The sequence below is a fragment of the Corythoichthys intestinalis genome, chromosome 18 (assembly GCF_030265065.1).
Source record: "Corythoichthys intestinalis isolate RoL2023-P3 chromosome 18, ASM3026506v1, whole genome shotgun sequence".
NCBI lineage: Eukaryota > Metazoa > Chordata > Actinopteri > Syngnathiformes > Syngnathidae > Corythoichthys > Corythoichthys intestinalis.
Window position 1 is genome coordinate 45,688,376 of NC_080412.1, and position 14,213 is coordinate 45,702,588.

The window sequence follows — 14,213 nt, forward strand, 5'->3', positions numbered from 1 at the left end:
ATTTGGCTTGTTGCCCGCATTGAATCGCATCGTCCATGGCCCGCATCGGGATGCATCGCCGCATCGATTATTGTTGACACCAGTATGGCTAGCGCGAGTAAGACTGTTGTCAATGTCTCGTGTTGATGTGTTTTAGCTCATTTAAAACTGAATTTACCGCGGATTGGAACATATTCTCGGCTCTCCCGCCATCCGTGTTGTTGTAGAGACGACTTTCGGCGCGCAAGAGTGACGTTGCTCGTGAAGAACACGTCACGCAAATAAACAAATCTGATTTGTCGATTGATTTTGTACCTACTCGAGAGGCTGTGTCCCAGACTTTTCTCTCAGTGTTTGAAAAATACAGGGAGAACAGTCTGGCCGTGCCAGGCAAACACTCAGTTGCCTTGACATTTTTCCGAGTAAGGCCGACGACGTCATGCATCAAGAGAGACAATAGCTAATTAATATGCTCACTCGCCACCCTGTGGTCTGGGGTGTGAATTGCAACCCTGTCAAAATGGCTGGTGGACTTCAGTTTTTTCCGTCACCGTTTTAAAAAACCGGTCAACGACGGAAAATATTCGGTTAACGCGACCTCTGACTGTGAGATACAATTAAGTAGTGTTTACGCGACAAAAAACAACAACAACAACAAAAAATGCCTGGAGATAAAATAGCGGACGAGACTCCGGCGTCATAAAGTCGAAATCATTTAAGTCGGGTACGCCCTAACCTGTATACGCATGAAAAAACAGCATATTGCTAAACGATATAAATGGATTTGGACAGATAGAAATGAGCTATTGCTGATATTTTTTTTTCTTAATACTACAGCAAAAACTGGAATTATTTTTTCATGACTCAATCTGTAGGATAAAAATCTACACAGGTGGGAAATTGATTTGGACTGCAGGCAGTGGACCAAGGCACTGGTTTCACTTATAATATATTTTATGTCCTTTCCTTTGTGGTCATGGAGCAGTTGAGTCATTAATATTACACAACCACACTAGTGGTACTAATGAATTATTAAAATTGTCTTATGGGTCTGTAATATTCCACGCCTTTCATCTCGGAGACCTGTTGTCTCCACATAAATGTCTACTGTTTCAAATTCCCACTGGAATATAATATCAAAATGCTATTAAGAGAAGCAGCGAGCGAAGAAACTAACCGCACCTGCCTCCTGTCTCATTGTCACACTCAATATAAATACGGCTGTTGTCATCAAAAAAAAAAAAAAAAAAAAAAAAAAAAAAGGGAAGCTTTTTCTCTGTCATTGTCTTCAATTGAAGGGCGTTTTACCGCCCAAAGGCAAACGTCTGCAAAGTCCCAGAGCGCCGTGTCCATCCTCTCTCAGCGAGAGCAAGATGCTGTGTGGAGAAAGTGAGCAAGAAAAGAAAAGGCCTTCATCTCCAAGACCCCACACTAGGTCCTGTCATGACGGATCAAAATCCCCTCAAAGCCATAGATCACTTCCGCTATAGTTCACGTTCCACGCCTGGGAAGTGTTTACCAGGCTCAAGGAATTTGGAGGCACAGCTTATGAACGCAGATACGGAGAAGCTGGTCTCTACGGAGGGTCAGGAGTTATGCCGGGTAAAATTTAACAAGTGCCAGTATAATCGTACTTCACAGCCATTCACGGTGATTGGCGTGAGGGCTGACAACAATGGGTGTTTCCACAAAATAGGTTGTTTTTTTATGCCTTTGTCTATAAGTTTTGCTATAACTTGAGAATGCTTATACTGAGGTAGCTGCCTATTAATCTCATTGAGGATAATGAAATGATGGGGTTTGGTTTTACAGCATGGATGCTCACAATTTTTCAGCAGGGCCGAGAACGAAAAGTGGTATTTGGTATATGGCAAAATGGATTTTGCCATGTGGCGTATTTGATATGTGGCAAATTGATTTTGCCAGGTGGCATTTTTTTGGTATGTAGCAAAATGTTATTTGACATGTGGCAAAATTGATTTTTCCATTTTGGCACATTGCAAAATCCAAATGTTATTTGACATGTGGTAAAATGGATTTTTCCATTTTGGTACATTGCAAAATCCATTTTGCCACATACCCAAAAAATGCCACAAGACAAAATCTGTTTTGCCACATGCCCCAAAAAATGCCACATTGCAAAATCCATTTTGCCACGTATCAAAAAAATGCCACACGGCAAAGTCCATTTTGTTACGTACCAAAAAAAAAAAAAAAAATGTCACCTGGAAAAATCAATTTGACACAAAACAAAACAAAACAAAAATGCGACATGGCAAAATCAATTTTGCCACATGCCAAAAAAATGCCACACGTCAAAATCCATTTTGCCACATACCAAAAAAATGCCACATTTCAATATCCATTTTGCCACATACCAAAAAATGCCACTGGGCAAAATCAATTTGCCAAATACCAAAAAAACGCCACATGGCAAAATCCATTTTGCTACGTACCCCCAAAAAAATGCCACATGGCAAAATCCATTTTGTTACGTACCAGAAAAAAAATGTCACATGGCAAAGTCCATTTTGCCACGTACCAAAAAAAAAAAAAAAAAAAAATGCCATATGGAAAAATCAATTTGACACAAACAAAAAAAAAAATGCCATATGTCAAAATCAATTTTGCCACATGCCAAAAAAATGCCACATGTCAAAATCAATTTTGCCACATTCCAAAAAAAAAATGCCACGGGGCACAATCAATTTGCCACATACCAAAAAAATGCCACATGGCAAAATCCATTTTGCCACATACCAAAAAAAGGCCACATGGCAAAATCAATTTTGCTACGCGCCAAAAAAAATGCCACATGTCAAAATCCCTTTTGCCACACACCAAAAAAATGCCACATGGCAAAATCCATTTGCCACATACCAAAAAATGCCACATGGCAAAATCAATTTGCCACATACCAAAAAATACAATACCACATGACAAAATCAATTTTGCCGCATGCCAAAAAAAGTGCCACGTGGCAAAATCAATTTTTGTGAAGTGAATTGGGGAAAGAAGAGTACTCATGTTTTCCATATTTACAGTAATGTGTTTTACATAAAAGGCATCAATGAAAAAACTTTGAGAAGAAGCCTCTGAAACTTTCCCCAATATGTCCCACTTCAGCGTTAAGGTGTGACGAACTAACAAGAAATCTGAGTGATGTGACAGAAAAGCCTGCATCCTTCTCTTGTGGAAATACCTGTCAGTGCCTGTTGACTACTCACAGATGCAATGATGGAGACAGAAAACGAAGGACGGAGAGAGACAGATAGGAAAAGAGACACACACACGCACATATACACACACGGAGAGAGGGAGCAGCAACGCTGTTACTTTTATGTTCCTCTTCAACCAATAGAAGCAGCCCAGATAAATGACAGCCCTATGTGCGGTAACCAGTGGTTAAATCCTGCCTTTGAGTGTGCCGTTTGGCTTAAACACACAGTGCAAGGAGAAAACCTGTCTTTGGAAAGTCCTCTGCTTGAGAGAGCGAGAGAGACGTTCCCTCATCGAAAGATAAGACTCTGATGAGCGTGCGATAAAGTCACTGCTTCTCCAGGGCGTTATCTGACACTGTTATCTGACTGCACAGCAGCCACCATCTCCCAATCTTATAGCCTTTAAGCACATCTGTGTAACACGCAAACACCATGGCATGCACGCACGCACGCGGGCCAATGTTGAAACATTCTCACCGTCTTATTGATCAATTTGACACGCTCTCATTGTTCAACAGATGGGACGGCTAATATCATGTGAAATAGAACTCTTGTGTGTTATCGCACAAAGAAAGGACATAAAATGGCAGCAATTTTTGTTTGCTTTCAGTACTTACCTCTATGTCTGTTCGTAGCCTTATCGAACATAAGTAGTGCATCATCAACCTGAAAGAGAGAAGAGATGATGCCATTTTTTAGTGTTGAAGATCTCAATTTTTTCGAATCGTTCACTGCAATTGATAGGAAAAACGGTTGACATTGAATCATTCCAGTCATTCCATCGCTGAAAATGGACTAGCTCCGTCAATGGCAGCCAATGAGCCAATTGATGGTAGCTTTGCATCGAATGCAAAAGCAACCATGTATGTTATTCCTTATTTTTTATTTTTCTATGACCAGAATTCTCATGTGACACAGGGAATCTTTCAATTGCCCTCCAGGGAACTACCGTTTGCGCAAAAACGCTGTTTTTTGGGGGAAAAAAAGTTTTTTTTTTTTCCAAAATGTATCCATTTTTATCCAATTCAAATATCAAACATTTCTGGAAGGGGCGTAAAGGTCGTATACAGTACACAATTTGCCATTAACTTACCGTTCCCGCAAAATTCGCCCAAAAATTTCCATTTCATTTTCAATGGCAGAAAACCACAGCAGGGCCGAGAACCAAAAGTGCCATATGGCAAAATTGATTTTCCCATGTGGCATTTTTTTCCCCATGTGGCAAATTTTTTTGCCATGTGGCAAAATGGATTTTGCCGTGTGGCATTTTTTTTGCCATGTGTTTTTTTTTTTTTTTTTTTGTATGTGCATAGCCGTCAATGGCACAGCCTGACTTGGTTGCCAGTTGAATGTCAATGCGCGCTAATGTAAAGTGTATGGTCAAAAATCACAGCCAAACATGTTTTTCTGCCATTAAAAATGAAAGGAAAATTTGGACGTGCATAGCCTGACTTAGGTGTCCGTTGAATGTCAATGCACTGTAATGGTAAGTGGATGGCCAAAAATCACAGCCACACGTTTTTCTGCCATTTAAAATGAATGGAATTTTTTTTACGTGCATAGTCGACAATGGCATGGACGTGCATACTGCCATACCCCCAAAAAAATGACACAAACCAAAGTCAATTTTGCCACATAAAATATCAACAGGTGCTATCACACATATCAGCCTGCTATCAACTTCAAATACAACGCAATTTGCCAAAAACATACGGTTCCCCCAAAATTCGCCACCAACTTCTCCATTCGTTTCTAATGGGATGCCATTGGCATGTACGTCGTTTTATTCATTTCTAATGGCCAAAATTCCCCCTTCATTTTCAATGGCAGAAAAAACATGGGTGGTTGTAATTTTTAACCAAAAACTTAATTTTACAGCCTTTTGACCTTCAACTGGCATCCAAGTAAGTCGATGCCATTGACAACCATTCACGTCCATGCCATTGACAGCCATGCACATCCTTGCTAATGACGACCATGTATGTCGATGCCATTGAGAGCCATGTATCTCGATTCTGTTGATGCCAATCTACCTGGATTCCACTGACAGTCATATATGTCCATGCCATTGACAGCCATGTATGTCCTTGCCAATGACGGCCTTGTATGTCGGTGCCATTGACAACCATGTATCTCGATTCTATTAATGCCATTGTACTTGGATTTCATTGACAGTCATGTATGTCCATGACATTGACACCAATGAACATCAATGCCATTGATAACCATATACAGAATGTCGATTCAGTTGATGCCAATGTACTTGGATTCCATCGACATATAGGTAAGTCAATGCCAATAATGGCCGTATACATCCTTGCCAACGACGGCCATTAAGTCCATGCCATTGATGGCCATATACGTCCTTGCCAATGACGGCTATGTACCTCCTTGCCAATGAAGGCCATGTATGTCGATGCCATTGACAGCCATGTACGTCATTGTCATTAACACCAATGAACATCCATGCATTTCACAGCCATGTACAGTGGGGAGAACAAGTATTTGATACACTGCCAATGGGAAAACCCATTGAGTGTATTTGATACACTGCCAATGGGAAAACCCATTGACAGTGTATCAAATACTTGTTCTCCCCACTGTATGTCCTTGCCATCAACACCAATGAATATCCATGCCATTGACAGATATGTACGTCCATGCCAATGACGGCCATATACGTCAATTCTATTGACACCAATGAGCATCCATGTCATTGGCAGTCATGTACGTCCATGCCATCGACAGTCATGTATGTCCATGCCATTGACGGCCATGTACGTCCTTGCCATTGACACCAATGAATATCCATGCCATTGAAGGCCATGTACGTCAAAATATCAACCGAAAGTGACCACATAATGTCTCCAAATCAGTAGGAAGTGAGCTGATATCAACAAGAAGTGACCCTAAAATGTCCCAAAATTAATAGGACGTGACCTCACATCGGCACCTACCTGCGAAAGCCAAGCTACCATCGCAATTTCTGCGGAAATTGCATTTTCTAGTTCATGAAATACATTGAAAAACATCATAGCAGTTACAACAGTAGGAAGGCTGTTGATCCGCCTCCTTCGTTTCAGCGTTGTAAGTAGTAATTATCTGGGTCTTTGAAAAAACTATCCCAGATATTCCTTTTATTTTTTTAATTTTTAATTTTGAATGGGATGTCTTTGTCGCGCCGCACAGCCCGAACCGTTTGACCGATCGGCATCGTTCAAATATCGAAACGACCAGAATTTTCATGCGACACATGGAATTTTTCAAACCACCCCGAAAAATTTTCCGTTCGCCCGTAAACACCGATTTTTCGGGAAAAAAAAAAAAACCTTAATATATCTAGTCCTACAATTTTTGACCAAATCACATAAATTGGACAGAAAAAATTTCAGGATGATGAGGGGCATAAAATTTGTATACAGAATTTGAAAAATTTTTTTTTACGGTTCCCCGGAAATTTGCCAAAAACTTTCCCATTCATTTTTAATGGGATGCAACATTCAAATTTCCTCATTCACTGTCAATGGAATTTCCAATGAAATTTACATTGCATTGATGCCATTGATGGCCATGGACGTCCAAATTTCCCGTTCATTTCCAATGGCATTAACTTTTGCATTGAGGCCAATTTAGACAGATGCCATTGACGGCTATGTATGTTATTTCTATTGATGCCAATGTACTTGGATTCCATTGAGCATATGGATGTTGATGCCATTGACGGCCATGGACGTCCAAATTTTCCCCCCATTCATTTTCAATGGCAAAAAATCCAATGTCCCCAAATCAAAAGGAAATTACCAGATAGGACATGTCCCCCAAATGTCCCCGATTCCATTGACGCTTATGGAGGGTCATGCCATTGACGGCAATGAAGGTTCAAATTTCCCATTCATTTCTAATGGCATTTACTTTGTTTAATGCCATAGACGGGCATGTTTGTCCATTCTATTGATGCCAGTGTACTTGGATTCCATTGGCATCAATGAAAGTCGATGCCATTGACGGCCATGGACGTCCAAATTTTTTCCCATTCATTTTCATTGGAAAAAAAAAAAAAAAAAAAACAATGTCACCATATCAACAGGGATTGACCAGATATCAATAGGGCATGCCCCCAAGTGACCTGATATGACCAGGCCACGCCCCCCAAATGTTGCCAAATGACCTGATATAACCAGGGCACGCCCCCCCAAATGTTCCCAAATGACCTGATATGACCAGGCCACGCCCCCCAAACGTCCCAAATGACCTGATTTGACCAGGCCGCGCCCCCAAAATGTCCCCAAATCAACAGGAAAAGACCTGGTAAAGTCCACGAAATGTCCCAAAAGCAACCTAGGCTGGGCTAAGAGCTGTATCTCCACAGAGCAAAGACCCAGAGTAATTTCTCCAGAAATTGCAGTTTCTAGTTTACCAAAGTTACTATGTAATGTAAAAACACTTAATTTTTCAAGCATATCAGGTGGGTCTATCACCGTCAATGGCAGCCACTTAGGTAATTAATGGAAGACAATATGAGAAAAACACTTCAGCGTGGTCACACAGACACCATTTCCCTTTCCGATTATGCGGCAGTGAGTAAAAAGTCGCCGAAAATGACAATAATGACAAGCACTGAGGAGAACGGTTTGGACAATTTGTTTGGTGAACACCAATGTCCATTCTTAGGAAAGGAGACAGATAAATGCATTACGCTAAGCGAAAGTGAGACAAATGGCCATCCGTCCTCATTTCACAAGCGCGGCAGCAGGAGCATCCACCATAATATCATCCCTCATCATGTCCAATAAAGCCACACACAGATAGGCAGGCTGCATTTTTCCTTCACGCGTCTCCTCTCCACAGACAACCTGTGATTTTTATATCTTTGAAGAACTGCTTTAAAAACAGAGTGAGGCATGCTCATTCACTCCGTAATTTTGTCTTCAGGGGAATATAAGAAAGGACAGAGACGGCGACAGACGAAAAAAATACAAAAGTAGGAACGCTGCAATGCTCGCTTCCTGGTTATGGTTTCTAGGTAAGTGTAACAATGTACCTCCGAGGCTTTATGCCGTGCGGGGAAAATGCGTGTCTGTGTTTTTCATGGGAGGGTGGAAAAGCTTTGGGAGAGGATGGGACCATACAAGAATAGGCGTCTCAGTCAAGCAGAACTGTCTGATTTGATAAAAAGTAGTCCCTGGCAGCTAGGCAGACTCGCGCTGGCACGCTGCTCTTGCCACACATTTGGCACAGATGTTGACGTTGCCGGGCAAGATGCTGGCATGGCATGTGGAACCTGCTTATTTTCTCTACAGCTCACCAATCACATGCAGCTCTTTGGGACTTTTGTGTGCAAAAATTGACAATGTAATGATAATGTACTCTTGTTCTCTTTTGTCACATTGTGTTTTTACAGAAATTGGCTTAGGTAAGACAGGTATGCACACATCCTACGTCGACATCCAATTTAAGTGCATGCTCTCTCTCTTCGGACTATAAAGCCGTAAAGTTGGTGTTAGCTACTGAAGGGAATAGTATCTTTTCTCGTATTTACTGTTTGAATGTTTGTATTACTCTAACACACCCAATATAAAATAAATCGGACTTTAACCATAGTTTCAGGAAAACAAGAAAAATATAGGGCATAAGAGATACATGACGCCTTCTTATCACAGAAGCCCAACGTGTGCGTCATGCAGCTGACTGAGCAAGATTGACGCTGACTACCAGGTGATAGGCAAGACATCTACAAGCCCACGCCTCCACGTCAGTTCTTCCGGACAGTCCAGAACAAATGGCGGGACGTCCTGTCCCAACACAAGGAACACCGGAGACCGCAAGATGCAGGAAGGTAGTATTTTCGAGCCCATGAACATACGAAGAACATTTTGTGTGCACACACAAAGAAGAGCGCATTTGCTGTTACGAAGAAGTTGCACAACCGAGAGAGGGATGGTAAGGATTACAGTTTAGCTTGCTGTGTAGCTAGGACTTAGCTTCAACGTCTTGGCGTGGACAGTACAATCCCATATAATACATGTTTTTTGATTGTTATTTTGAGGTTTAAGGGGTAATTCGGGGTACTTCAAGGGAACCTCGGAGTTTAAGACTTATAGGCTCAAATAAGCCACAATTCTTCTCTTTTACTAACATATGTTGTTAGAAGCACTTAAATATTGCCATTGATTTAGCAATCTATAATATTTAGAACCATAATTTTTACACTATAAGGCTATAAACCGCTACCCACCAAATTTGGCACGAAAATGGCATTTGTTCATAGATAAGCCGCACTGGACTATAAGCCACAGCTGTCCTCACTGTATAATGGGATAGCTAGACCGAAAGATATTAACAGGTAACACTTATTTGACAGGGACATAATACGACTGTCATAGAACCAAATGAACCCTCATGAAGCTTTGAAACAATTGGCTGCAAAGCTTCGTTGCTTGAAGAAGCTTCATTTGGCCATCACTGCTACCTTGTGGGAGACAGTCAACCTCTGCTGCCAACACTGTTATCGTAAAACATGCCTCCTAGCATGCATTGCAGCGCTACAGATTTAAATAAACAAACAAAATTCATATTCTGTGCTAATTATTTCTTCAGCTACTCTCTCAGTTGTTTCATTAATTGCTAGTTATGGTATTTTGGTAACACTTTATTTGACGGTGGCGCCATAAGACTGTCATTACAGAATCATAATTATGACATGACACTGTCATGAGCATTAATGAATGCTTATACAGATGTCATTTAGTGTTATCCGGCAAATTATCTCACTTTCGAACGGATGTAAAAGATCCGAGAGGGACATAAATGGAGTTTGTGACATAATTTGCCGGACGTCACTTTATGACATTTGTCATGAGCATTCAGTAATGCCAATGATAGTGCCGTGTCATAATTATGATCGTCTTATGACAGTATTATGACACCGCTGTCAAAAATGAAGTGTTACCTATTAACCCAAAAAAATCAGCAAATTAGCCGCACTGGACTATAAACCACAGGACTCAAACTGAAGGAAAAGAGAAGCGGCTTATAGTCTGAAAATTACGGTAATTGTTTCAGCTCTACATTATATGATGTATAAAAGTAACCAACAGAAAAGCCCGCTAATGACCTCCACATAGACTTCATTACCTATTGACGTGACACTTCGTCATTCTTTGCGTAGCGCCTTTGCACACGGTCACGAAGACGGCACACGCTCATGTCAGATTTAAGCTTGGATTTTTGAAGAACTACGAAAGCTGTACCGCATACAAACAGGAAGGATTGTCACAGGAGTGATTTGGTCGAGGATTCAAGGTAAGTATGATATTTTTCGTACCATGCATGTGTAATTGAAGCATTTTTTCGCAGGAATTTTCTTCTTTGTATACACAAGGAGGCGGCTAATTTTCGTAGTTGGCAATATTGACGCGAAATTAATGCAACCTGCACGTTTTTTTTTGTGCTTTTAACCTAAAATCGAGACTGTTTTACATCCATATCTATAAAGAATTCGGGGATTTAAGCATTTAATTACAAGAATTTTCGCCAGAAAAGCTCTGTTTATGCCAGGCGGCCGCTAGCCTCACTCGCTAAGAGAGTAGTATTGTACTTCGACAATACACGTAAAATAAACGCTAAATGCTCGGTTTCTTTGATTTTAACCAAGAATCAAGACTGTTTTACGTCCATATTTATGAGGAATTCGGGGATTTAAGCATTTATTCACAAGAATTTTCACCAACAAAGCTGTTTACGTCGGCGGCCGCTAGCCTCATTCGCTAACAGTATATAGTGTATAATGATTATAAAGGGCTATCCTACTCTATAATAAGTTGTGATGGTATATAGAATTTTTTAATAATAAATTTACATATTATTTGTAATTGATTCTGCAGGTTTTCCTCAAGTATTACGTTTCTGATGTTAAATTGAGTGATTCATTAGCGTTCGAATTAAAAAAAAAATTATTTACTGAAAATTAAGTTGCTATTTTGGTCAGAAACTTATATATGTTAAACATTGCTATTGATCCTGAAAATATACGTGATTATCTCTGCATTTGGTGATTTTTGCGCATCTGGTGTAAAATCTGAGACTTTTATAGCCATTTTAAGTTGTGTTATAAATAATAATAATAATAACATAATTTCATTTCTAGTGCGTTTTTCAAACACACAAAGACGCTTCACAAGAGACATGGAATTACAGTACGATAAAAAGGTATTCAAAGGATAAAAAATTGAAGTAAAGATATGACAGCTAGGGGTTACGGTGGGTAAGAAAGAGTGAACAGGTGTGTTTTCAGTCTGGATTTGAAAAGTGATAGAGTAGATATGCTGTGGAGATCAGGGGGTAGGGAGTTCCAGAGCTGGGGGGCGCAATGACTAAAAGCTCTAGAACCAAAGGTGGAGAGGCGGACACGGGGGACGGAGAGGGGAAGAATAGTGGTAGAGCGAAGTGAACGGGTTGGATTGTTTAGACGGAGAAGATCGCAAAGGCAGGGACGGGGCCAGGGCATGGAGTATTTTGAAGGTGATGATGAGGATCTTGTAGTTGATTCTTTGTTTGACGGGAAGCCAGTGAAGTTGACGGAGGATGGGGATGATGTGGTGTGTTGCGGGGGTTCGAGTGATGAGGCGTGCTGCTGAGTTCTGGAGGAGCTGCAGTTTCTGTTAGTTTCAGTTATACTCAGTGTTGGGCACGTTACTTTAAAAACGTAATTAGTTATAGTCACTCAGTGACCCAAATTAAACAGTTTAATGCGATTTTTAAAGTTAACACTGATGTAAATTGCAAATATATACATCAGGGAACGCTTCTGAATTGACGACATTATTTTCCGTTGCGCTGAAATCTGACCGGCTGCTTGAATTATGTCACCGTCAGCAATCGAGACGCCTCGACAGGAGTCGGCATTCTTCTTCTGGCGCTGCTACGGATACTATTGAAAGCATTGAGAGCCGGAGGCAGAAAGATCCGTTATAGGAAGTGTATTATATGAAATGCATGATGCTCTGACATTATTTGAGAAGAACCATCCTGTCACACGAGGAACACTGATTCATAGTGAGAGTACTGATGGGCATTTTAACAGGGAACGCGAGGGTCACACTCTAGCAGGTCGCGCAACGTCGCCGCCTCGCTCTCTCCGGCAGCACCAGCAGACTCTATAGAAGCATCTCCTCTGCTTGAGGGCTTTTCAATGTAGTTATTCAAGCAGAACACAACTGTGTGCCTCCATCTGATAGAAGGTTAAGGACCTCTTCACTGCTCACAAAAAAGCCCGCCACACAGAGGTGAGGCCAGGCTCACCTCAGGGAAGAAATCTTTCTCTCTCCTTCGCTTTCACTCTTTCCTTTACTCCTGGCTCGGTGAAAAGAAAGGTTCAAAGGATAATGGATGTCTTATCACTATGTAAAAGGGGAAAGGGAACTCCAGCGAAGTGGCTGGCCTTTTGTGACAATGAAGAAAAGAGCAGAAGTCTATTTCACGTGGCTATATGCGCCGGAACCGTCCACGACCACTTAAAAAAACCGGAGAGTGCCGCCAGGCAATCGAAGGGGGGCGGAAGGCCAAGCGGCTCTTTAACTAAAAGCCAGGCAAATAACACGTCCAAACAAGGGCCAGAGGTGTACGGAAGACACGACGTGTGGACCGATACGGCTTTTTTTCAAGCCGAATGTAAATCTGAACACATTTGTGAGGAAACCAAACCAATGGATTTTCTGTACCGCAATGATAAAATACAGTAGCTGCGACAAGTGGAGCCATAGACTTCATTACCTATTCAATGCTATTGAATTTAAATGCTACCTGCACAGTTTATTTTGCTTTTAAACAAGAATCGAGACTATTTTACGTCCATAGACCCTACTCACCGACGTCACAGAATGACGTGTTGCTGTATCCGGCCGCCATATTGTCCGTCTCTGTTTAGCCCTATTCTCAATGGTTTCAATTAGGGCTGTCAAAATTAACGCGTTAACGCGCGGTAATTAATTTTTTAAATTAATCACGTTAAAATATTAGACGCAATTAACGCACATGTCCCGCTCAGACAGTATTCTGCCTTTTGGTAAGTTTTACAGCAAGGCTTTTTGTGCTGTCTAATAGCGAACTCTTGTGGTCGCTTTGCAACGTGGTTTTCTTGCCAGTTCAATATGGCTGCACGACGTCTCGGGCTGAAGCCTACGTTGTAATGTTTTGCTTATAGGATCCTTGGACAAGATTTGTCCATAAGTATGGTTGTTGTAAAGAATGTACATATTATGTTAGTAAGCGAAATGTTATATTTTTTGTATGAGACGCTTTTTGTTTATTTTTAGTTAACCTGTATAGCGTGCTAAGCTAACGTTGTTGCTAATGCAATGCTTGTGTACTTTTTTTTTGTATTTTTACGACGGTCGAAAGAGGACAATGGTTTGAGGCCATTTTATTAATAAATCAGATGAAAAAGGAAGAAGTCTGATTACTAAGGCGTCGTTCAGTAGCTGTCTAGCCTTGGAAAAAGTAGTCGCTTCGGAGTGAGGACAGCATAGACAGATTTAAATGACAGTAGAGTGAAATGCCCACTACAGTCCTTATGTACCGTATGTTGAATTTATATATCCATCTCGTGTCTTATCTTTCCATTCCAACAATTTATTTTACAGAATATATATATAATTCACAGAAAAATATAGTATATTTTGTAGACGGTTTGAATTGCGATTAATTGCGATTAATTACGATTAATTAATTTTTAAGCAGTAATTAACTCGATTAAAAATTTTAATCGTTTGACAGCCCTAGTTTCAATTAGTCGTTCAGTTTATAGAGCAATTTATGGAAGCCCCGGTGTTCGGCCATTCCTTACTACGCGGCGAAACGTCCTACACAATGCTAAGTGCGCTTGCGCATGCGTCCACACGCATGCGCACATCGGTTAGAAGCGGTGAGTACTCACTATTTTTGTTTTTATTTAGTTATCTAGAACCTTTTGACTGCCTCAAAGATACTTTTAGCATGTATTACCCTCTCATACTT

General features: G+C 40.8%; 1 protein-coding gene across 11 annotated transcripts in view; it reads right to left on the reverse strand.

Moving 5' to 3' along the window:
- msi2b (musashi RNA-binding protein 2b) overlaps window positions 1-14,213 on the reverse strand; it is a 653,181-nt gene that overhangs the window by 299,483 nt on the left and 339,485 nt on the right. For all 11 annotated transcript variants that reach the window (XM_057821855.1, XM_057821848.1, XM_057821852.1 and 8 more), the window contains one exon: window positions 3,818-3,866. In XM_057821855.1, the coding sequence (XP_057677838.1) occupies window positions 3,818-3,866 (49 nt within the window). The remainder of the gene's footprint in view (window positions 1-3,817; window positions 3,867-14,213) is intronic.